Source organism: Paramacrobiotus metropolitanus, unplaced genomic scaffold (assembly GCF_019649055.1).
Source record: "Paramacrobiotus metropolitanus isolate TYO unplaced genomic scaffold, Prichtersi_v1.0 Parri_scaffold0000024, whole genome shotgun sequence".
NCBI classification, from domain to species: domain Eukaryota; kingdom Metazoa; phylum Tardigrada; class Eutardigrada; order Parachela; family Macrobiotidae; genus Paramacrobiotus; species Paramacrobiotus metropolitanus.
The window spans coordinates 1,131,379-1,156,997 of record NW_026570244.1 but is presented as its reverse complement, the minus strand read 5'-3'; the positions used below and the strand labels follow the sequence as shown (position 1 = coordinate 1,156,997).

The 25,619-nt window shown below is 41.6% G+C and overlaps 1 protein-coding gene and 1 long non-coding RNA gene across 23 annotated transcripts; one reads left to right on the top strand and one right to left on the bottom strand.

Annotated features, from left to right (window-relative positions):
- Nucleotide 1: 1 nt before the first annotated feature.
- Nucleotides 2-25,614, bottom strand: LOC129587299 (uncharacterized). Of its 22 annotated transcripts, none has more exons than XR_008690338.1 (12): nt 25,248-25,614; nt 24,932-25,081; nt 24,780-24,862; nt 24,338-24,397; nt 24,014-24,195; nt 9,791-10,139; nt 4,965-6,718; nt 4,201-4,845; nt 3,660-3,813; nt 3,450-3,575; nt 2,947-3,047; nt 2,590-2,864 (listed from the first exon to the last, which is right to left on the bottom strand). XR_008690338.1 is itself a non-coding variant. In XM_055480978.1 (5 exons), the coding sequence occupies exons 2-5, from the start codon at nt 13,142-13,144 to the stop codon at nt 12,313-12,315; spliced, it is 651 nt and encodes a 216-aa protein (XP_055336953.1). In that variant the 5' UTR covers nt 13,145-13,805; nt 13,876-14,012; the 3' UTR covers nt 12,298-12,312. The 22 variants fall into 22 exon arrangements, 1 of the variants encoding a protein (XP_055336953.1); XR_008690326.1 differs by lacking the exons at nt 2,590-2,864; nt 2,947-3,047; nt 3,450-3,575; ... (2 more) ...; nt 4,965-6,718; nt 9,791-10,139 and adding exons at nt 10,912-12,359; nt 12,427-12,543; nt 12,601-12,878; ... (2 more) ...; nt 14,264-14,637; nt 14,700-16,889; XR_008690329.1 differs by lacking the exons at nt 2,590-2,864; nt 2,947-3,047; nt 3,450-3,575; ... (2 more) ...; nt 4,965-6,718; nt 9,791-10,139 and adding exons at nt 12,368-12,543; nt 12,601-12,744; nt 12,821-12,878; ... (2 more) ...; nt 14,264-14,637; nt 14,700-16,889.
- LOC129587302 (uncharacterized) lies at nt 1,716-2,693 on the top strand. Its single transcript, XR_008690348.1, has 3 exons — nt 1,716-1,864; nt 1,977-2,525; nt 2,625-2,693. It is a non-coding gene; the product is annotated as an uncharacterized LOC129587302 (long non-coding RNA).
- Nucleotides 25,615-25,619: the final 5 nt, after the last annotated feature.

The following is a 25,619-nucleotide window of genomic DNA, read 5'->3' as shown; positions in this document are numbered from 1 at the left end:
AAGAATTGATGGCTCTTACTTTTCGCATCCAACTCTTGTGTTTTGACAGCGTCTAAAACTCTTCAATCATGACACGAAACTGCTCTGTCGTAGGGTATTTGCAGTCTTCACGATGGCGGGCGTTTGTTGCATGGCGGAGGTTGAAGACTGCCTTCATAAAGCCGCGCTGTTGATATTTCAGGTATGTATGGTTGGGAAGAAATGGACTGCCGTCATCGGCAGCGCCTGCAACGGATGCTGCAAGACCAGCGGTGTGACCTGTGGTCTTCGTGATGGATGGTTCAGCGGCATTTGCCGCAGCCTTTTTTCCGCGTTGTCTTTTGTATCTGCTCCTTTACTGCTAGTTACGCTATCCTGTACGGACTCAACAGTTACGAAATCATCGGCGGGATGGGGGCTGAAGTCTCGTAGCAATTTCACTGTCTTGAGGTCGTCTTCAGGAGGTGGACCGTTATCACCGATTTTCTTCCAGCCGCTGCATTTCTGTCGGTACTGGATGGACTGTCAGTACGGGGTTTCTTCTTTGGTGTCATTATTACCAGTTATCTTTACAACATGATAACTGCCACCTACTAAATCAGCGGAAAAAAATAATAGGTAACGGGATACCAAAAAACAAATCCAACATTGTTGAACACCGTGATTATCAATCAAGAGAAAAATTTGGCCATTCTTGGTCCATGGTCAGTATGGCGGACCTTGTGCAAACGTAACGGCTACGCTGTGAGGTTAACTGGTGGTTAAAAGCAGCTGGACCATAATAACACAGCTGGCTACCTGGGGCAATTGCCTTCCAATGCGTATTGTTTTCGTATCCTTCCGTGATGTTAATATTAATAAATCTCTTGAATTTAGTTGTAATCTTCGACTCTCATATATGATGGTAGCGTTAAAACATGTTTTTGGATTTAGGCTGCACTTTTCGCCAAACGGCATTGTCATTGTGAAGTTTATTCCAGTCTTCCTGCATATGGGTTGAGAATATGCGGTTTGCTCGAGTGTTCCTGCGTCTCAGTTAAGAATAACGTCATAAATTTTCTTGTTTGTGTTGGTTTGTAGTTTCACCGACTATGTTTCGACGGATAAAAATGATTCCTGTCTAATTAATTGAAGGTGAGTGACTCAAAGGACTGCTAATCATTAAATAAGTAGAGTATTCTGTGTGCAACTTTCCACCAAATGAAATTTGTTACGCATGCATATTTTCTACGGCACTTACTTACCCACTTGTTAGTGGATTTTTTGTCGTCTTTTTGTGTGCTGATTTTAAGGTTTTGGTCTTTAAGATTTTTTTACGTTTTGTTTACAGATCATGTCCCGTGCACAAGGCGTCCTGGCACCCGGTATTAGTAGCGATCAGCTGAAGAAACTGCTAAAAGAAACTGATCCGGATAACGTTTATTTCAAGATAATGGAAGATCGTTTAGCGGCCAAACTTATCGATGAAGCCGTAAATGTTGATTTACGAAGCCAGATCACCATTAAGACCGACTCTCCCTGTTTACGCGAGCTGAATCAGGTGTTTATTGAGAAGACTCGAAAGTCGCTTTCAACATGGTCCATATTCAAAACCAACATGAAAGAAAAACTTTTTGCCCAACTGATTCCGGGCACCGACCACATTGACAATGCGGATAAACTGGACGAATGGCTGCGTACCCATAAAGATAGTTCTCAGCTTGAATTGTTTGTTGGCACGGCGTTTGTCACTTATAGGACATTAGTAAACTGTATAATAAGGAAATCATCAATAATACGAAAGTATGATTAGTAACAAAGCCAGTGAACAGGGCGGCATGTTGTGGAGGCAGTTTGACGGACGGCGCCGGACGGAGTAAAATTTTTTCTACAGTTAATAATTGAGGTGAGTGGGTGGATATGTTTATTTGCTAATTTTCGCAAACATTTGCGGGAAATACGGTATAGTTTTAGTATTTGTGTCGCTGCAAATGTTTCAGTGATTATAATTTTAACAGATGAATTGTTTCCGGAATTTAACGGAACAGGAAATGACCTTTCATTTGGCCAAGCTTTTGAACATCAAAGAGCAAGAGATCCAACACGACAGGGATTATTTAATCTGTTATACTAGGGAACAAGCGTTGCGTATTATGGCGGAGGGTCTGAATCCGGTGGCACCACATCCCGATCAGGACTTTGGACATTCGTTTGTTAATGAAATCGGAGTCAGACTGGATCCACCAATGACACAGGAGCGGAAAAAGAAGCTCTTTAGCTGAATGAAAGTCGTTACTGGGAATATTTCGCTTTTTGGAAATGACTGGCGGTTTATAATCCGAGCAGCATACTGTCTCATATCGGAATCGTTGGAATTACTGAACCTTCTGAGAGCTATCGCATCTCATGCAGTTGAAGTGGGTATCAAGAGTGGCCACCGGCTTACGCACACAGTTCTGAAACGTATAGTCACCATTCCGAGCGGAAAAACGTGGAAAGATTTAACAATCAACTGGCATGCGGCCATTGTCGCCGGCAACATTAACGGGATTCCCGATGGACGAAAGGTGAATAGCGTTGTAATTTGTTTTACATATCTAGTACTAAAATATTACGACCATGAGCGCAGTATTTAACATGACTGATTGCTTTAATTTGATAAAAAGCGCCAGCCTCGTCAGTCAGCAACGCCAGCGACCAAAATATTGAACACAAGCAAGCACCACAAGTAGTCGAACCTGATACGACGGCTTCTGAACGGTCCTTTGTTCCAGTGGTGGTTGTACAAGATCGGACAACGCGGACATTACCGAATGATGGAGTGGTTGCTGGACCAGTTGTGGCGAAAGCCGGTGGACCAATTGTTGCGGAAGCCGGTGAACCAGTTGTTGCGGAAGGCGGTGGACCTACGGAACTGCAGAGTAATGAGCCGACAGCAGCAACTAATGCCCGCAATGTGGATGAACAGGGGTCGGAGCAGCCACGCACCTCTGCTAACGATAAGATAGCTCCAGGTGAAGTTGTTAAAGCCCTAATGTTCCAGATTTGCAGGAAGTGCAGCCTGTTTCCATGAAAGCTTCAACTGAAACCTGTAAAACAGCCGACAACGCGCCGGGACAATTATCCACGGCATCTGCTAGCGATAAGACACCTTCAAGTGGCGTCATCGGACAATTGCGTAAGGCGTGTTGATTTTATTATGTTTTCATAAGAAAATCAACAATTATGTTGGCAACAATCAATTGCATTTATGTTAGTTACACGTTGCTTTACTTTGTATGGCTCGTTGATCTAAATATCTAAATATTGATCTAAATATTTTTATAGATCTGGGCCGGATGTATAATTCATTGTGTGAGATTATGGTAACAAGTGACGATCATACATGGCCACATTGCCATCCTAGATAGTCGGAAAATCCATAACATCCTTTACAGACGGAAAATACCTAGGAGTCAACGAACAGGAATTGGTGGAAAAACAATTTTTACCTAAAGTGTCTGGTGCCGTGGGCGCCATGTGGCCCAATGTAAGGTCTGCTCCAGAATGTCCAACAAATCATTTACACGGCAGTTCTTGTAAATGTCGTTAACATTTTGCCCAGACGTCCGAGTATTCTGTCAGAAAACAACATATTTTAGCAGTGTGCAAAATCCTGCTACGTAAAACGCGAATAATAAAGCATAATTCATGTACCGTACCCTGTCCACATCGAACTTAAATGGATTGGTAACCAGATGAAGACCAGAAGATGCATAACACAACGGTAGCATACTGGGATGCAGTGGGTTGTTGTGACATCATGAAGCTGGCTATATCTTTACTTCCGGGCATAATATATACGTCTACATTGCGCTGTGAATGTGAAAAAACAGTTTATGAGCCCCGTTACTATGTGAAATAATTATAGAGAGAAAAATACACGAAATTTTGCCATCCAAAGTTTACTGCCAGAATAGCATCACTTAAACTTAAGAGTTGTTCCAGAGTTTCATCCACATTCTTCATTTTTTCCCCACATTTCCCTTAACACTAAGGCGGCTCAGTGTTCGCGTCTAATTTTGTTTGAAAAATTAGTCATGTAGCGAAAAATAAAACAACGGCATTAAAATAACAGGAAATGGTAAAGACTGAAATTATTTGTTAATTGCGTATTGCGCGTAAGGAATGCAACGTAACTGCAAGAAAAGCATTATGCTTTTTATTTTATTTCTATAAAGATAACAAGGTGATACACTGTACCGATTAGCATCTGGAAGTGTGAAATGAGGCTGTGGAGGCATTCCAGTGAAACAATAATCCGTTGCAATGAACTCTCCACGATCATTCACCCGACCGGCCACCGCCACTACAATACCGCTTACAACTTGTTGCTTGTTTAGAATCCCGCTCACGGCGATTCTCTGGGATTCATCCTCCAGCATCAGAATGTCATCGCTAGCATATCTCGGTACAACGGGTTGCGCCGATACATCAGGGTCGCGGCACAATGTGCGGATGATATTCGGCTTTAACAGCATCTCTTTATACAGTGTTCCCACTATATATACTGGTTCGTTTATCTCCGCGTTGCCGATACTACAGAATTTGTACGAGTGACCTGTGACCGACAATTATACGACTTAATGAAATAAAAGCACTAATATTCAGCAATGAACAACAACATACTTGTACACAGCAATGACCGATAGATTAATGGTATGTACCATGAGAAAGTCTCACCCCATTTGGTCTCAGCAATATCGGACACACGTGTCTGCATTAACAGAAAACGGATCGAGTATAATTGGGCATATTGCGGTATGTATGAGCCGACACGGGAAACTCGGAATTTGCCGTTATCATCATGAAGATTGCAAGTTACGCGATAAACGTTCTTCTTTTTGTCTGTTCAAAGAAACGACATAATAACACATACTATGATCCACAAAATAACGAAGGGATCAATTAAATGCAATCCGGTCAGGTAATGTTATAAAGGAAACTATATTAAATGGAAATCTCACCTGACTCCGGTTCAGTGCTTATAACAGTTTGAACAGCGACAATCGGGGATTCTGTCGTACAGTCGAATGATTCTTTAGACGCAGTTAATATCCTAGCAACAGGATTCAGAGGTAGTTCTGCTTCATACGTAAATGGGAGCGATTCAGTTTGCAGGTCAGCAGGAAGAACGTTCTTAAACTCTAATTCTAATTCGGCAATAATATTCTTCTGTCCGTAGCATAACTGCACTTAAAATAATAACTGCTTTAAATCCCAGACGATCATTGTATACGATGAATTTAGGCAGCGAATTTACATTCTCCAACCAGCTTTTTAAAATAATTTCAGGATGTGTACTGTAGTGACGTTCACAAATTAGACCACAGAGTAAGTATACCGGAAAAATGTGCACTGACCGCATCAACGCTGCATGGGAAAAATTCACGATAAATCACCATCAAATAAATAACAAGTTTGAATTTGTCCATTATTAAATTTTGTTAACAAAGTCTGATTCTAATTTACTGCGTATCAGATATGTTTTTTTATGGCTGGGGAAATTTTAAATAATGTCAGAGCTCTGATTGTCACATGGCTCGCGGACAGCAGAAGTACACGGACGAAGAAATCCGAGCTTTTATGTTGGGCTATGCTGCGCCTAACATCAGCGCCAGATCCTACGCGAAGAAAATTGGAGTTCCGTGGGCAACATTCATGTTTTGGAAAAAGTAAAGGGCCTTTTTATTGTTTATTTTTTTCTAATAAATGACTAACCAGGACCCGCATTTTAGACGGCTGAAACGGAACACGCCTCCTAGACAGCAAAAGCATAGGCCCGGCCAAAGCATCTCGACATCGATAACCTGTGAACGTCACTACAGTATAATTTAGTTGCAATCTACAGAGTAGTTTTTTTAATATTTATGTCACAACTGAAGAGAAGAAATTGGACTATGAAAACAATTAGAGTAAAAACTTTATACAGATCAGCTATATTTTTGTTCATTAATCAGCGTCGTATCATCTCATTCTCATACTGCTCTTACTGTACGTATGAACGCTATTGTACTGTCTTGCCAGACTGAGTTTGTAGATAGCTGTATGAGTATACTGATTGAGTTGATTACGATCGCATAAAAATGTTCCGACACTATCAGGATAGGTATATAAGAACTGCAAAACCTAAAGAGGACCATTACATTTTTTTGTCTGATTAAAAATTCCTGCGAACATCTGCATTCGTATTCAGTCGTAGTTTTTGAAGATATTTTCTCCCCGTATTCAGTCCTAGTTTTTAAAGATATTTTATCCGATTAAAAAGCCTTTACTAATAGTAGTGTCATTTATTTATCAGGTTACCACTTTTGCTGCTGAATGATGTACAGCTACTGTTTCCATAACTGAACGTTTCCAATTGCAGTCCCCTGTCGAGATGAAGAACACAGATCGACAATGTGCCGCGTGTGGCGCAAAAGGTCAGCGTTGCCCACGTTATCGTGGGTGGACGCGCGGAGGAAACTATTCCAGGAGGTGCCGCGTGCATCGATCATCTGCCACAGCCTCATACGGCGAATACAAAGCAGTCCGCCTACCCGCACCTCCGAATCCGGCGGACTCCATGGTGGTGCTTGCGAGGAAATTGATATTTCTGTGCGCTCACCTTGTTTTGCGAATGCACTTTGAGAAACTCTTTGTTCACACGAATGTCCGTGACCTGCCGTATGCGATCGCCAAGAAAATGATTCAGTTCCAGATCGAGGACGGACTGACCTTCCTAAAAAAGGCCATGACCTCATGGTTGGTCATGTACTGTAAGACCCATTGTACCTAGGTCATACACTGTTTTTCATATTTTACTTTACCTGATTGCTGTACACCGCTTTGAACGCACTGTGATGGTCCCTCTTTTAGTTTGTTTCTATGAAATATGATAGCGCTTTTATTCATGTGTGTATGCATGCGGTATGCATATCCTTTGGGTCGTTTTTGTGCATTTTGTAATAGCCGATAAACGAAAATGCGTGTAACGCTAACAGTTTTATTGAATGAAAACCTAGTAGTCTGCACAGTAACTCCGAACACTGTTGTGATGTTACCAGAAAGGAAATAAACAAGAAACCGAAAGTATACAATAGTCCGGATCAGAACAGACCGCAAATTTAGTAAATCCTGTCAATTGTGAGAATTCTGCAAAAGTTGAGTAACGCACGAGATAAGATAAGCGCTCATAACTGGTCCATATCACGATGATGTGTCTTTTGCACGTTTGTATCCACGCCCAAATATTCATAAATGTTGCTTTAGAAAAAGCTACTCGAGAGTAGCATAACGAGCGTCAAAGTCGCCAATTTGGATATTTCTCATACAAACTCGTGCACACAATGCTTACATTTCACCACGATATACCGTAACTGTACACTTCAATAATTATTCTTTAATAAGTACTTACTGCTAACGCCTATCGGGTCTCATCGGTATCACGACATTTCACAACGCGACATTTCACATCGTAACATTTCACCGAATCCATTTCATGACCACGATATTTCTCATCCGCAAAATTTGACAACTACAACGTTTCAAAGCCACAACATTTCGCAACTGCAACGTTTCGCAACTGCAACATATCGCAACCGTAACATTTCATGACTCGTACATTTGCCGCCCCGTAACAATGCATGAAGTACATTGCGCACACTGGAACAACTCTATCCCGCTATTCCTTAACGAGATTCGATTGCTACAATTCAAAAACCGACAAATTTACTAAATATCCTGTTATTGGCAACTGCGGCAACCCACGCATAATATTCTGTAAAATTGTTATAAATTATATCTAAAAGCCCTAAAACCCATTACCAAATCCCATCTTTCACAATAAAAATAACATAACTGATGTACCTTTTATTGTTACTGTTTTACTCAAATGTAACCAGTTTTAGGCACACCATTACGTTGGCATAAATGGCATGGGTAAATTATTACAAATTTACAGTCATAACAATCGTTTTAAAATTATGCGATACATCTATTTAGTGTTATTGTACTTCGCCTCAGCGTTGAATTAGTACGTCGTTCAGTTATATAAAATGTTATCTAGTTATATAGATATCGAAATCAGTTATACGACTTATATCAGTTATGTTACAGTAGTTATATATCAGTTGTATCAAAGTTATTTAGTTACACCAAAATCTTTCACCGACACTTAACAATCGTCATTCTAAGATATTAATAAAAACGTTAAATCGAGGAAACAGCATCATGATTTTCGATACCGCTACTCGACGTCCAGGCAATATGTTTCGGAAACCTACAGGTTTCTACTGATGTTTCCCAAATTGATATTCCATAGAATCCATTTCATGGTAAACCACAGCAAAGCGCATTAAACGCTCAGCCAAGCCTCAACATTCTCTGCGCCTCCGGTTTCTCTCTTGCCGCTAATTTGTTTTGAAAGATTGTCAAAAATAATTAATCCTGCACATCTAGATCGAAAAATGTATGCCGATGCCGACTGCAGCAGTTTTGAAATACTTGGCCTGCATCCAGCTTAAATCCGAATTCGAAGCAAATCTAAAACATTGAGCTACTGTACGCCATTCAGGAAAGGGCAGGTTGTCGTACCCGGATTGTGCGCATCAGAGAGAAGGTTGAGAAATGTTACTATCATGAAAAGTTGCGGCTTCGAAACGTTGCGGATATGAAATGTTACAGTTTTGAAATGTTGTGTCGGCGAATTTTCCGGGATCTGAATCGTTACTGCGGTGAATTGTTACTCGATGAAATGTCTGGTTGGGAAATGTCTGGCGGTGAAACGTCGCACAATCGGTATCATCGACACTGCTACGTGTACAATCTTAATAACTAATTAATAATATTATAATTGGTGTTTATTGCTCACCCAAACACATTCTGGTAGCGTAAACTAGAAAGTGCGCGAAGGGCGCATAAGTCTCTAACAGAACTTATAAGTTGCCACGACGTGTTAAAATGTCTAATTAAAAAATTAATTAATTACGGGTTCATTAGAATTAAAAATTTTGCGTATAAATGGTGTGCAGAGTATTGATCAATTCGCTGACCGGCTGTCGTTTATTAACTTACAACTGGAAGCGTTAATTAACTGTTTTTTGCACAGAAATGGTTTATTAACTACATCATCGGCACCAAACGCGCGCGGTATTGGATTTGAGGATTCGGAAATTATTCAAAGTATCACACCCAGAAACGGCATCAGGGAAATTCTGTGCTCTGAGAGACTTAACGAAGCTTATTGTAGCATCTAGAGTAAAGGTGGTTATGCTCTGACAACGATTTTAATTTGCCGGTTCAAATCGTACGGCTTGTTTTTGATGTTTAACTCAAGTTTTTTGAAAAGGTCGTTATATTCTGAAAATAATTTTGCATTTTTTGTCGGGGCAACACTACTTTTTTTTGATAGGCACGATAGTATTTATTGGGTTATTCACATTAACATTAGCAAAACTCAAAATTACACAGTTCTCATTATGTCAGCACATAATACACTTCATCCGGTGTCTTACCAATACAAAACGTTTCCTGAACACAAGCAGCGTCCCTTCGCATTAAAGCACACTGACTCTCTGCTTCAGAAGCTGAGTACTGACATTTTTTATAAGTCCATATGGTTCTTAATAGTACTTGGTTTTTATAAGTACTTGATCTGTACAACGGTACTTAATTTCTACAAGTCCATACTATTCTGAATTAAGTATAGACATATTTTTTGGTTCATATGGCGTGCTCGAATTATGAAAGTGCTTCGTCTGATCAGGTTAATGCATATTTTTCAAAAACGGATTCTTTGTTGGTGAATACGCACCTGAGACCGAATCAAGCCAGGTGGCGGGGCGGAAGCGAAAGGATCCGTTGTCTTCATCGCGCAGCGCCACCCACACCCGCCCTCCAGGCTGTCTTGTGCGATAAAAGTGCTCGGAATCCAGGAAGAACTGCGGCCACACGCGGTGCTCGGGGATCCAGCAGGGCGGGACCAGGGTGGAATCGAAATGCACGAAGATGCTGCTGCCGTCCATGTCCTGAATGTAGCCCAGCCACCAAGCTCCTTCGTCCGTTAGCACCGTGACGGTGTTCTGGTAACTGATGGCCTTGTCATCCACCGAAGCCAAGAGGCGACGAAACCGCGGCAATGCCACTTCCATGCTCGCATCCAGCTGCAAGACAGGGGAGCCGAATACAGCAACCGAATAACGATAATCCGAACCGATCGATGATTCCGGTATTTAGGATTCGTTGATCACGAATGAAGGCAATTTACATTTCATCTTTATAGTGTACTTGTAGTTTATAACCCATGACTGGAATGACGTTTTTCTAAGCATATCCCTTACATTCAGAACTGAAGTGTAAAATCTGTTAGTCAGTTACGTATACTTTTCTTTTAACGTTATAGTTGTGTTATTTTTAACGTTATTTAAGCCAGGCATATTTTTATGATTAAATGCCACAAGAATTCACTTGTTGAAGCGTATGCTGGGTTGATTAGCTTCGTTGTCGAACTTCGCTGCAGACTGAATAGCTGAACAGACAGGGCGACAGATCAGTGTCTGTTCAGTCTCGAGACTAAAGAGTATAAAATTTTTCTGACGCCACGAAGAGCGTACGTCACGCTTTTCCAATAAATATAAATTTCCAAGATATATATATATATATATTGATATATATTATAGAAGTATAGACAAAAAGCATAGCTGCCGCTAAAGTGAACGATGGACTGGTACGTGTCGGCCAGGTTATGGAAGAAAATATGCTGCACATACTCGTAAACGAAAAGAAATGCCAAGCGGTATACATATGTATGTTCAGGACCGCAATATCCAACCGGATCCAGAAGTCGTCATCAATTGGTCCGTTGTCAACTTGTTGGCATATCAAAACTTGTACGGTACCTCGGCGTTGAAATCGATATCCACCTGAAGTGGAATGATCAGTTCAGAAAGGTACAGCGGAAAGGGAATTTCGGCATTGCCATGATTAAACGAGCACAACAAGGGCTCTGCATGTCACAGCGCCAATGTCTTTATCGCGCCAGCACACGCCTGCTTCGGTTGCCATATCGCACCTTAGTCGCCGCTATGGTCTGCAGCGTCTTCGACTGAGCGCGACAAGCTAGCCGGACCACAACGCAAAGCTCTGAAAACCATCATTGATTACAAGATGCCGGTTACTCCGGAACTGTATCGGAAGTTGGGTACATATATTCCTCACATATTCCACCGAGCAATGCGGTGTGGCTGTACAAGATCTGAAACAAGAGTCAGTTTTCGCTTCCCGACTACCTCCTGGACATGGTCAAAGTGAAAGACAACACCGTGCACTACAACTTACGAAAACCGGCAAAAGTCGACGCTGCACGGGCGGGGAGAGTTATTAAAGAGACGACTATAGAATTTCGATTAATGCGTCTGCTTGATAAATTATTGCTGTTAACCGCAAAATTCTTGATGCAAGTTCTGTACCTGCCTTTAAATTTCTACTCAGATCTGTCTTAAGTATTTACATTAGCGCTTAAATGTTTTTGTTCGACCAGACTTGACGTCCCCTCGGGGTTGTCTGCTCTTGTGCCGTAATGATAATAATATTATTATCATTAAGAAACAGTATATTGTATAAACATAAAATGGCGTCGGTTACGTCATAAACTGGAGTTGGGAGCTGCACTTTCCAACTGCAATTCCCGGTTGGACTTTATGACTACAGCTCCCAACTCCAGAATATGAGTCATCACAATTGTATAGTGTATGTCCATAGTGCATACTATAATACTATATATATATATATATATATGTAGTTAAAATTTTATACAATAGTTAACTAATTACAGTCTTTCGGGAGGAAGTAAGTATTAAAGGCACCACGGAACGCATAAAATCTAGAAAAAAAAACAAGTGACTTTTGTTACAATGGCGCGCATTGTGTGTAAAAAAAACTTTTGCGAAGCCGTGGTGGGGACTTGCATTATTGTTATGTTAATTCTTATAATACTGCTGGAAGCATTTTTCGGAGCAAGCCACAGTGTCAGGACCTTTATTAACAATTGCACCGCACTGGAAGTTGATGATTTACTCAATCGAAACATCACCCCATGGGCGAGTGTTAAAATCAGAGTCAACAATTCTACGTTTTGAGTAAGTAAGTTTAAATCGTTTGTTAATTTCCGCCGACGAAACTTCCAGCTTGCGCTTATTGCGTGTTATGTTGAACGGATAATTCACGGTAATTCCGCTTGGCTGGTCCGGTGGTGCCAGGCTTTCCAGTAGCATCTCTTTCAGGCTTTCCAGGTTTAGCTGTTTTTCGCTTGCCGTGTCAACGTAAATCCCTTGACTTTTATCGTTTCACATCCAGTATTTGTCCGGTAAGCATAGCTTTTGGTCCTGGGACAACAAAGAATTAACATTTTAAGTTGCTCGCATATTATTATCTAGATAATTATTCTTTTACCAAGCGCTACAAATTCGTCAATGTACTCGTCAGGCTGTAAAGACGAGGACAAATCACCCAAGCACGTTCCCGTTGGTGGATCGGGCAAATCGTCTCTATGGATGTAGAAAATGCTGTCTGCAAAATAAAGAAGTGGATGAGCAATTTGCCGATAATACTGTTTCGCGCGTTCACCTGTATCGTGGTATAACAAACGGTCTCCAACCATTTCCATGAATTTTAATAAGTGTAGCCGTGCGTACGCAGTCGTAAAAGCTGCGATAACAACATTGGTCTTTTTGCTCGTCGCAATGTAGTCCTTCTTGGAGCGGTATTGAACTGCCATAACTTCATCGGTGACCAAATCGAACCCGGCGACTTCGTACTTGTTAGAAAACAAGTAATCATGGAATACCTCTTTCTTTTCCACCATATCCGTGTTGGATCGGTCTTCCTGTTGACCAAATTTTCCCCTGCAATGAGCGTAAAAATAATGAACGTGCACAAATTAAATAAGTTCACATGTGTACCAAAAACTATTTAGCATAAGCTTGCAAAGAGCTCTCAATGCGTCGTTTTTCGCAATATTCTTTTTATCCAGTAGAATATTTTCTTTAGCAAGGAATTCTTGAATATATCTGTCTTTTTCATCTTCCGTTTGACACTGTGGTGGATATCCAGAAGCTTCCGTTTTCAGCTTCAAAAACAGGTCAATGTATTCTCTGAATAAATACTGCATTTGTTCTGGATAGTGCCAAGCCGAGTATATTTTATCGATACGATAGCCAACTTCTAATGCTCGATGAATTTCTGGAGTGCACCAAGTTCCTTCCAGAGCCCTGTCCTCATCATCGTGAGAACATGGTTCGTTTACGCGTTCCGTCACGCATTTAGCGCATAAAGGAAAAGTCAGTTTATCAGTTTTGTAAGGTAGCACCGGTAAAAACAACGACGGTGGAGGAATGACGCGACATTTAATTATTCCAAAAATACTCTCCACAGGCGGAAAATCTTTAGTAATGATAACAGGCGGTCCCACCGGATAAGGTAGATTTTGTTAATATAAGGGTATTCGCTGATAACGTCGAGCGAATAGATTTTTTCTCCAGGATCGCACTTGTGGTACAACTTGATAGCGTTTGTCCTGCCACCAGTAAATGCGTCTCGGGGGTGCATAGGTTCTTCAATACCGGTCAACTGAATTATTTTCTGAAATTCCAGGTCAGTAGTGAGCCGGCTATCATAGTCGTGTTCCCAGATCGAAACTACGGAATAGCCCATAGTTTTGATAGCTTCAAGGCGTAAGGCAGTTGCTTTGTTGACTTCCTCCATTGGCCGTTTCAGAAAGGGATGCAGCGTGCTTTTTGTTGTGCATTCGCTGCAGCCGTGCCACATACATCCTGCACAAAAACATTGAAGGTGAATTGCGTTTTGAATGTGATCGATAACATTTATATCGAGCTGACTAACCTAAAAACTCGTAAGCGGTTTTTGTATCCCGATCAAAACCATCCACAGTCCAGTGACCGATTCGATGCTCTTTTTTGCAATTTTACATCATTTTCCATTTCAATCCAGCGTAGCCAACGCTCTCCTTTGACAGATGACTTTTTTGCCCTGACCAGGAGGGCCGATCAACGCAATTTGGTTTTCCTTCAGCATTCGCGCTCTCCAAAAGTAATTGCACATGCCGGGTGTGGTTAGTCCAGACGCAAATGGGCATAATCCATCGGTTACCTGTTGGAAAAGCGCTCGAAATTTTTCGCACGCTTGTTGCAAAATGAGGACATCTTGTGAGCAATACCTAAAACGAATCGGATAAGTTCGATTCTGTAAATAGCATAAGGGTTTAGCTTACTTGATAAAGTGTGCATTAAAGTCGAATTTGTTCCTGTGACGGCGTCGCTCTTTGCGGTACCATTTCATGAAGCGCTTTCGTTCTTTCTTTTTCATAGACTGATAGCCATAGTCATGACGATCGGGCCAAGCAATTATTTTATTCCAGTTTTCAGGCTTATTAAGTTTGTGTGGGAAATCTCCTTTGGTTTCTTGCAAACCAAATGCTTTCGCAAAATTTTTTAACGATGATGGTACATAGTTCATAGAGTCACGAAATTTTATTTTGAGTTTGGGCACGTCCATCTGCATAACCTTGCTCCCGTTGAAAATAAGCGGACGTGGAATAACGCCGTTTTTCACGAGATAATTCAAAATGAAGTATCCATCAAATCCCTGAAAAATAAATTATCAATTTATTTAATAAAGAAGTTACTTAACGTGTTGACTTTCGCTACCTTCAAATTGTGCGCCATAAATGTGTAGCCACGGAAACGCTCACTGAAAATGAAATCGCCAAGTTCTTGTGAAATGTCGCCGTTAATATTACCGTTTTCTGGAAGAATAAATTTTTCATTTTTTGTCGCGATCACCGCTAGGTTGACTTTAAATTCTCCACTCTCGTCTTGATATGTTTCCAGGTCAAAGTATGCCAGCTTGTCGTTATGGTGCTTGGCCTTTTCTTTATCCGTAAATTCCACGGGTTTCATATAACACACATGGTTTTTCTCCGGCATATAGAATAACGAGCAAGTCGCACAAAAAACCTCACCACATCGATGTTGCTGATCGTCAACATCTAGTTCGATTTCCTCAGCAATATCGTGGTCCTGGTCATTGTCCTCACCATGAATTGTATCGTAATTGGTCTTCATACGGCGATTTACCATAGAGACAAAGGTTTTACACTCACGGCAAATGAAAAAATTTGCGCAGATGGTGCTGCTCCCAGCTTGGTGTCTGTCAAAACAATCTTGCCCATAGAAATCGCGGTTACAGTCCAGACAGTGTATGGTTTCTTGCTTATTCATTTTGCAAGTTGCAGACAAACACTGGTGGCACTTGAACTCGCAGCGGTGATACTGTCTTTGATCGTAGCCTTTCATGCAACGGTAACAGTAATAGTGGTGCTCAAAATAGGCCGGTAAAGATGTTAAAACATCAAAATGTTGATCGTGATGCAGCAGCATAATTCGCTTTTCGCAGTAGGCGCCGCAGTAGACGATAGAATTTCCATGATCCACAGATACCACAATAAACTGATAATTCGGTAAAACTTCTTCAAAGCGGGGAATATCTTGCACGTTGAATTCTCTGTTTGGCAGGTTGGCAGTCAACAATAATTCTTTTGTCTTCTGGTCTTGCAACTTTTTGGTTCGGTAAAGCTTTGTGTACAGCTCTTTGTCGCCATCTGCATGCGCTTGTGCCACAACTATAGCCCTGGCCATACACAAACAGTCCGTATTTCGAATCTGGGTAATACATCTTTTGTTGTCTAAAATCCGCTGCAACAATTTTGATACATTTTTTCTGCATGATCCGGATGGCAAATCAGTGTGCTGGACTGACAGTTCAAATGATTCGTCTAGCAGAAAAGCCTGATTAGAGTTTAGAATCCGCCTTATTGTCGTCATCCACCGTTCAATTGTTATTTGGTCCCGCCGAATAGGTGGCATCCAAATTGGATACTGCAGAGCATTTTGATACATGCGGATTCGCACCAGGTTATGCGCTGGAATCGCAGCAATCACACTCTCCAGAATATCTTTCAAAACGAGTGTTATCGTTTTAACAGCATACTTGAACGATAGATTATCCAGCCCCGTCACTGTACATTTGTAAGTTTCGAACGAAACTGAAAATTTCTGGGAATATTTTGCTCCGATATTTTCGAGCACATAATAATCTTTAATGTCATTCAAGTCTGGATCGACTTCGTCAGCTATATTCAAAGCTGGCAGATCAGCTCGTGGTACAGTATAATTATGATCAAGAAGAGCATAATCATGATTGAAAAGTGCGGTATCAGCAAACTGTGGGTTACTAGTACAGGCGTTAGAGTTGCCCTGTACACGATCAGGTACTTGCGTCATCGTAAAGACGAGCTCCGGCAACGTGATTTTACTAGTCTCAAAGATGCACCCAAGATACTCAGATTATATATGAATAAATTCCGCTACAGCATTTTTGTTGTCATCTGAATTTCCAAACAGATCGCTCAATGATTCATGCGCTAAAAATGTCAGGCATGTTAATATCCGCGATCCTTTTTTGTTCAGTGCGGTCCTCACCGGAAATGAATACAGCTCCACAACGGATGCAGCACCTGTTACCCTGTTCATCTGCAATTTCGTAAACCTTGTCAGAAATGTTTTAAAAAAGAACATCAAAATTTGAGCACGTACCCGAATAGTAATTTAGATCTGGTCTTGAAATTCGACTGCGCCATCGTCGATGATGACGAACGCCAGTGTCGGGGATCGGCATGCGGCAAAGCAAGCATTTTTTGGAACTTTTAGATACTGAGTCAGCATCCAGTTTGAGTAAGCCTGTGCTTTGTTGGGACTGTAGCATCTGTCATTGCATAAATCGGAAAAGCGCGGGCAGCCTAACGAGTCCAAGTTGATGCAATCAGATTTTAATAAATCCTGGATAATACCGCACTTTTCTGAACCTTTCGCATAGAAAACAACGCTTAGGGGGTCTTTAACGTTTTGCAGATAGTTTCTGAACGCTCGATTTATCTGAATCTCCAGGTCCGAGAAAGCTTTAACAAATATTTCATCGACATTCGTGGAACTGATGCCGTACTTGCTAACAATGTAATTATCCGGAGGAAGCAAAAATCGGGTGTAATATAGACAATGGAAATCAACAGAACTAATTGCCAGTTCCGTTATAATTGACTTCTCATTACGATTATACCATTTGATGTCCACAACAATTCGAAAAACCATTCTGCTTCGCCAAATAGAAATAGATGCAGTAAGGAAAAACTGCTATGAAGCACATGTTTTTGGCAAGACCACGAGTACAAAATGCGATGTCCTGTTATATTTCGAAACAAAACATCCACATGGCAGCGCAATGTTGCTGTAGTGTAATATTTTGTTGCACTGCAATTTGTTGCGGTACAAAGTAACTACACCTACACTCATACGTAAGGGTTTGGATGGCCAGATTTTATTGCATTATTTGACGGAAAACAGACTGAATTATCATAGAGCGATCACGAATTACAGTGTTCAAATCAAAATAATGATTAATATAAGCACAAACCATTCGATCATTCGACGATTTGCTATTGGTGAACAAATGAATAAGAGAGGTAAATGACTCGCCGGAGCATCGTTTTAGAATAAAAAAGCAGCAGTACTGTCCGCACACGGTACTCCATTCCATTTGTAAACGATGCGCTTGCGAAATAACTAACTCGGCGTTCTTGCAAAAACTTTCAATATGGATGCCGTAAAATCTCGGTTCGTGACCATAAGAGTCAAAATATTCCAATTTTCCCGGGACGTCCTGGTAGAACGCCAACCAATGCGAGCCTGGCTTTGCAGCTTCGTCAGTATTGACAACGCATGCCCATGGCAGCTTCATTGGCAGGGACGGTGGTAACATGTCCGCAGCAAATACACCAATAAAAGCGTCTTTCGTCACGGTACTTGAACGTAGCACGTGGTCGATTTCAGCAGTGTCCATTTTAGTGCCGATCTGCATTCAAAATAAAATCTGAATTTTTTTTTTCTTTTTTTCCTTTTTGTCCTGTAAACAACGGGCGACCGAGAGCGCGAAGCGCTCCGGTCGCCCATTGTTTACCACATCCGTCACGATTCTCTTCAGCGTCAAAAGGGGCCGACGGCGCGCCCACCCCCGCTGGCGACCCTGAAGCTTACCGCGCAGGCAACAACACGGCATTTTTAAGTCTTACAACACTTACGTTAGGTTTTTACGCTGTAAAATCCGCAATTAGCTGGCGATGTGAATTGACTTCAATAATATTATCCCACACCATCATCGTAATGGCCATAATTGGTTCAGTTAATTGGGCGGCGAACTGCAGGCGGATTGATAGATTTCCTTGGCGCACGGTGCTCATCGGTCCCCGGCCTGTCCGTGAAGGTGTCAGATCGAATCCCCAAATAGCAAATCCTTCCGCAAATGCTTTACGGTCGAAAGGCAGCGCCCCGTCCGGTGCGTGCAAGCGGCAAAGCGTCTCCAACAGACCGTCATATGATTGCAAATAATCACCCGTGGCGAAATTTGGTCGGTAGGCTTGTGCGGGATACGACTGTCCGTCGACTTCGACACTTATATAGTTGAGATTGAAATGTTCAAAGTTAAACGGATTACCTCGGCGCAGCCCGTGAAAACTCGAGCTTTTTACAAATCCCACAAAAACACATTTGGGTACTGCTCCAATATGTAAATTAGCCAGCACTGTGCTCTGAATCATACCAATATCATTAACACGCATACACACTCGCTCAATAGGGTATTTCACAGTCTTTGTCGATAATTGGGCAGTAAGCGCAGACAAATATGCCGGATTAGGCACAAAGCGTTTGACGTACAACCGCGGATTGCGAATGTATGCTTTAAAGGTATCCACTGGAAGATTGGCATATGAACGCAGGTAGAATTCCGGCTTATTCAAAATGAGGCGCACATGTAGCGGTACACCGGTGATCAAATTTTTCCCTGCTGAAAAATGTCCGTACATAATTTGGCGCTGAACGGGACGTACTCGTTGGTCACAAACATAGCTTTTCGCGTTACTTCTCCAGCGTTATTGGCATGATCTTCTAGGTACCCGGGAGTGTCTATATAAAATCCAGCACTTGTTGCCTGGCTTTTTAGGGCAGCCGGTGTGTACCCCAACAAATTTTCCAAGTACGCTCGGTAGGCATATAATGGGGTGGAATTAGTTATCAGGCGGTTGGCCATTGTTACCTCTACCGAGCTGAATATAGAATGCGCAATCAAGTTCACTGGTGCTACCAGATCCGTGTTTTCAATATGCGTAGCCGCACCAAGTCCTGCAATTTGCTTTTTGATTGCAATATCCATTTCTAGCGTAATTTCCGGTAGCACTAGCAGCGCCGACGTTGAAGGGGGAATGTAAAAGGAAATTTCTCCAGAACTAATTTCTTCTGTTTGCCCTGATGTTGGTAGAATGCGTTCTTCTTCTGTCCGCACAAAATCCGCTAGAGTGGCCGGAACGGAGAATAAATCCGACTCGACCTGCATAGCTGGCACGCTTCCTTCCAAAATAAAAGCCATTTTAAAATGCGTCCTCAAATTCTCTTGGGGGAATCCGTTTAAGCCGTTTAAGTCGGAAGGAAGGTTTCTTTATCTTTTTTGTCCTCTTGTGCTGCTGCTTGAGCCGTTTGATGCCTCCTTGCTGTTGAGGTTGCGCAGTTAACGCTTCCGAAATTTTCTCTCCTACCTTCTTGGATGTTTCACTTAAAGCTGTTGTCGCTGCGTCGCGTAAGTGGGGCTTTGCTGCTTCCATTGCTGCTCTGGCATGTGGTGCCGCTGCTTTAATAACCGGGGCAGCAAAATGCGCTAATTTACTAAACATTGCGCGCAGGAAATTAGGTAGCATAAATCCGCTGCCATTTTGCATTAAACTCCCGCGATAGCGTGTCATGACGGCTCCATAGCCGTGCTGGCTACTAGCGCCCGTGGCGGCCCCCGCAAATAAATCCAGATAGAACGATGGTGACGGCTCAAAGAGGATTACGGGCATTTTTTAGCGATAGTAATACTGAATGGGGCGGAAATGCAGCTTTACCATTGACTTTCCAGTCTGAAAAATTGCCGCTTCTCCGAGATCAGTTGCAATGTTGATATCAATAGTGTCCAGTCGATCGTATAAAACAGGTAAATAATGTGGATCCTCAAACCTTTCGGAAACAATTTCGAAGCGAGGAACACTTGCTTTAATGGGGAAAGCGCGCAAAAGCTGCATAGTTTCATCGCCCACAATATTGTAGTCGCACTTGTTGCAGTAGACAAAAATTGACTGGTTCCCAATGTGCATATTTACGGGCTTATCTGCTGTCATTGTTATAGACGTCTCCAACAGTTGCAACTCTGCCAGGGCTTTCTGCTGGTCGGACAGTGTTGTAGCTGCGGAAGCAAAATTCGTTTTTCCATTAAAAATTTTCATATTGTTCAGACTGTGCAGCAGAAAATCGTCGTTCTTTAAATCCAAGCATACGGGATAGATGCAAAGATGAGGGAGGAAAATCCAGAAAAACACGTACGCTGGGAAATTTCACTTTGAGCTTGGGCTCGGTTGCAAATAATTCTAGTTGGAAAGCCGCCTGTTCTTTCGCTGTAGAATCGCGAAATGGCTTTAACCGTGGTACTTTACTGTTGATAAAATTAATGATGTCACTTTTCTCATAGATCCCTGCAGGTACCGTAATTGTGTCCCTCTCCATAGCGAAAACACCGTTGATATCCATAGAAGTAATTTGGTCAACGTGCAACGTTTGGGGACTGGGTAAATTGTACATTGAATTAGGATACTGTATTTCCACCAATGCCATTTCCCATTGTCCCGGTAGCGATATCATGCTCTTTAACTTTGTGGTCCATTCAGCTGCATTATTCTTTGGGAACTGTTGCATACAGGCATCAGATGGAAGCGTGACATAAAAGCTATTATGAGCCATTTCTGACACGACTGAGTTCGGCTTCGTAATATTTCCCGCGAATTAAGTCCCCGTCTTCATCCAGTAATACGTAGAGGGGCTCGGGCTGTTGTGGTAATACTTGGTGTATCTTGTAAATTTCCTCCTTAAATGTTGACTCATATCCTTTTTCAAAAGTGTTTTGTCGATGGCTACTCGTACTGTGTCACCTACGCTGTACTTTGGCTTTTCTGCTTTCCCAATAATAATTCTGCATATAGTCGATTGAATATTTGCAGAGAATTGGACTGGCTAACCTCATTAGGCGTGACTTTATGCGAAGAATGAATTGCGTTGTTGTAACTGTTTACCAAATCTCCCAGAACGTCCCAGTACACTTTAGACTGTCGGTGTCGAAATAATTTCCATATTCGTTTCTTGAGATTGCGTATGCCATTTTCAGCTAAGGATGCTTTGATTGCTTTATTTTCAGAAGAGAACAAAAAAACCTTTTGGGCTGTCAAAAACTCTTAACATCCTTATTGTAAAATTCAAGACCTTTGTCCGTTTGCAATTTAATGGGAGCTCCGAGTTCTGCAAACACCTTTTCCAACCCAAGTTTTACTTCTAGACCGCTTTTATTCTTTAGTAGTTGACAGCTCACTTTCTTGCTGAAGACGTCGATCACAAACAATATCCAACGGTATCCTTTGTTCTGCTTCGCATATTTTGACATGTCTGCCAGATCGGCTTGATATTGCTCCGCTAGGTTTGAGACAACTACGGGGTTTCTTTTGAACCTTTTGCGTCGAGATTTGTGGACTGTATATGGATCCAGATGCTCCAGCTGTTCCCGCGTTTGTTGATAGTTTGGTGCTTGTGGAAAGTGGCTGCGAAACTTTTGAATCCCTGTTAAGCTGCCCGGGTGCTGAGGGTTCAGATACGCTTGTCGTAGCAGTAGATTGGCCATCGTATTCGTCGTCGCTACTGCTTGATCCATCGCAACAGCTAGATGTGCAGTTCCATGTCATACCTTCACCCAAAGACAAAGAAAAGGGAACGCATCCACCACCACTCATTTGTTATTAATAGTCATCCAGTTGAACTGGTATTTGGTTCTTGAACCGATGGGACCTTCGATTTGTAAAGTGTTTTCATCAAATACTTCTCGCTTTGCACGCTTGCGTTTTGCCGGGGTGCAGGTGGAATAGGAGGAAAGCATCTAACATACGATCAGGCATATTAGGGGGTACCCACGGCTTCTTTAATAGTTGTACTGGAATGGGGGGCACAGATGCTGGAGGCGGAATAACCATTTGGTCAGGGCCGAACGCCGACTCTTTCAGCGCCAAAAAGCGAGCCAAGTTTCTTGATAACAGTTCCGCTTTCTCCCATTCGCTTAGCGTATTCCGTGAAATTATATCTCTCATCAAATCGTCCAGTTTTACAATATCCACAACTTCAGTAGGCTGCTGTTGTAATTGGACATCCGTTACAATACGACCAACCGTGTCACTTGCAAGTCTTTTCATTTCGCTCGCGGGAACAATATAATGCACTTCCGGTTTCATTTCAGTAAGGCAGTTCCCAAAACAGCTGCCAATACAGGTAGAACCGCAGGTAAGAATCCTCCCCGCTGTAATAAAATTTCCCTCTTGCTTCGTAAAGGATATTTTTTGAGAGCAATCAGCTTTAATGGTCGACGCCAACGCTGACACACCTTTAGCTGATCGGTGGTAAGAGGCACTGAATTCTTTACCAAATTCAAACAAATTTCTTCAAAACAGCGAAGTTGTCGTTTCGAAATATTTTCCAAAAGAAAACGACGCTGCTTGGGTTTCAGCGATCGCAGGGTAAGGAGAAACGGTGCAAAGTCTTTTAAAATCTGATCACACATTCTTGGGCAAGTTTGTCGTATGTGGATTAATGTAAATTTTAGTCAACTCTCCCGGTAATATTGCTGAACGAATCCTTAAATAGGCAGGTGTGTCCGGTTTCATATCCAAAATGAGAGGTTGAAATGGTTCCTGGCCGACTTCCTCGTAAGCTCCGCTGAGATGTTTTAAACCAGTCTGCCTTTCTAGAATCTTGATTTGGTTCACATCACGATTATTTTTGAACAGTATAAGATATTGTGCATTAAGATGCACGTCTCGCATAGCAGACCCTTGTTTATATAGGTTATTGAATAATAGAAATACACAAAGCCGTTTATGGTGTACTTTTTGAGTGAAGAGTTTAGCCAAATGCTCATTTTTCACCAAACCACTTGCCACGTCATCCAGTATCAACAAAATATTTTGTTTACCATCAAAATAATTTTCATCCTCCACAATTTGTTGAATATTTTTTGTCAGTTCAATCCAAGGGACTTTGCGCTGAAGTACTTCGTAGGCTGGCTGCATTTCTCCGTACACCAAAATAATTCGTCCAAATGGTTGGTCAAATAATTTATCGCGCTCCATAATTAATTTTGACACATATGTCGTTTTCCCCGAAGTCGTTGGCCCCACAACAAGGACTGAAGCGGGTAGTCGGAATCTCAAATCAGCTGTCGTGCGCGGATACCTATTTAAGGAATCCATTTCCAAAGGGCGGAGCTATTGCTAGCGTACCGATAACAGAATGGAGACTTCAAAGCGGAGGGTTGTCTTAGATATTGATTGGTTTATCGCTGGCTCCCAACGGCTTATAAAACAGCTGGCATTTTGTGATTGCCCAACTAGTGTTAGCAGGTGCTACACATTCACCATTCCATCCCACTTTAATCGTTACCGCGTTGAATTTAGGAGCCAATCGCGTCACTCACACGGACTTGTCTGGCATAATCGTGGAGATTATTTATACTTGGACATCGCCAGGGCGATTCAGGATATGCTGGAGCTTATTGGTGAACGACCTGCGCGTTTGACGTTTTTTGCCAAAGGATTGGAAAAGCAAAAGATTTTGGAAAATTATTTGCCTGAAGTGTTTAATCTTGAAGACATTGGGTGCCCGAAGTTTAAGGAGCTTACTTCATTACCACAAACAACGCTTTCAAAAGCGGAGACATTTGCAAATTGGCTGAATGGCGAAAATAACTAACGTTGTTGCAACTGCTGACCTTGGCTGCGCAATTGACTTACCCAGCTTATCCGAACGCGCTCCGCTTTCTCATTATGCACCACATAAATTTTCCGGGCTTCTTCTCCGTTCCATTCGTCCTTACAAATCGCACTGCCAAGTGTACCGCAACGGCAAGATCACAGTTAATGGTGCAAAGTCCATCAGTGATGCTCTCGCGTTATTGGATCACTATTACCGGAAACTGCAAAAATACGGCTATCAAAAAGCATCGTTAAAGAATCCAAGAATTGTTAACATTGTCGCCACTTTCAATTTTGGGAAATTTCTTAGTTTAGAGAAATTATACAACTCAATAAGAGCAAAAGCTGATGCCATGTTTGAACCTGAAATATTTCCGGCCATGCGAGTCCGGCTTCAAAGTTGTACGGCGATGATTTTCCATTCTGGAAAAATTAATTTATTAGGTGCAAAAGATGCTGATACTCTTCATACTGCTGAAAACGAATTGCGCCTGTTATTAGGAACCTAAATGCAGCAGTAAATAAAATTACAAAAAAAGCTATCGTTGCATATTTCTGTTACCTGGCATTACAAAGCATTAGTGCTAAATTTATTAAGAAATGTAAAGAACGTTTACCCTTAAAAGTATCTGGTACATACTACATATACAGTGCAATACTGTACAATACATTACTCATTAATTATGATAATTAGATTTTATTACGAAATGTATTTTTTTGTTATAAAAGCATTGAGCAAACATACAAGCATATAATAATAATTTTTGTAATCAGGAAACTGCGGAATCAGCAAATTACGCCATACCGTTGACAAGGTGGAAAAATTCTTTGAGAAGTTCAGGCCAACTTTTTCCACTCAAACCCTCGTTGTTTATAGCAGCCCCGAAACTATGTAAACATGACAAATACAGCATGGGTTACAACGTAATATAAACTAAAAACACTTGCTTCACTTACTTCGTGTACAAGAAATTCATAAATTCTGCAATTAGCGGAGTAATCGTTAACAGAAATGTGGCTTTGGCTCCAGTGGAAAAAATTTTGCAGCGACCCTGGCGGACTTTTTCCAGTTGATCTGCACGCACGCATAAGCATGCACGCAGTAGACTGCAAATAATTGTCAAAATTGATTACACACTACAGGCATAATGTACAGTAATAAAGAAGATAATATTCCATCGTACCTGTTAGTTTCCATGATTATATATGTATAAATAAATTGAGAATAGAGCAGCTAGTAATATCCACTGAAAAGTAATTATATTTCACTTACTATGCGTTGAAAGGCTTTGACGAGCCAGATGCGTTAAAGTGCTCCTCCATAGTGTAAAAGAATGTAAACAACTTGTTGAATCAAGCAGTGAAAGTAAACCAATATAACTGTACAGTGTACAGTAGTATCCATATAGTACAGTACCATCCATCCATCCGTACAGTACTCCAACCATTGGGCGCATGTCAAGTTTCACAATTATATATAAGCCGTGCACAATCCAGTTAAGCAATTAAACTACTCGATAAGTTGACAAATAATTTGTATATTATAAGTGCGCAGCATTACTATAAGTGTTTTCAATCAATAAGAGACGCGCATGGTATGCAGCACCATCGCTGACGAGCCAGTTGCGCTAATGTGCCAATGCCG

Bases quoted from the DNA above. Each gene is read 5' to 3' on its own strand.
- LOC129587299 (XM_055480978.1), bottom strand. From the start codon at position 13,144: ATGCAGTATTTATTCAGAGAATACATTGACCTGTTTTTGAAGCTGAAA. The intron at 12,879-12,935 runs GTACACATGTGA...CGCTCATTGCAG, and splicing joins CTTATGCTAAATAGTTTTTG to GGGAAAATTTGGTCAACAGG. The intron at 12,360-12,426 runs GTAAAAGAATAA...TTGTTGTCCCAG, and splicing joins TGACGAATTTGTAGCGCTTG to GACCAAAAGCTATGCTTACC.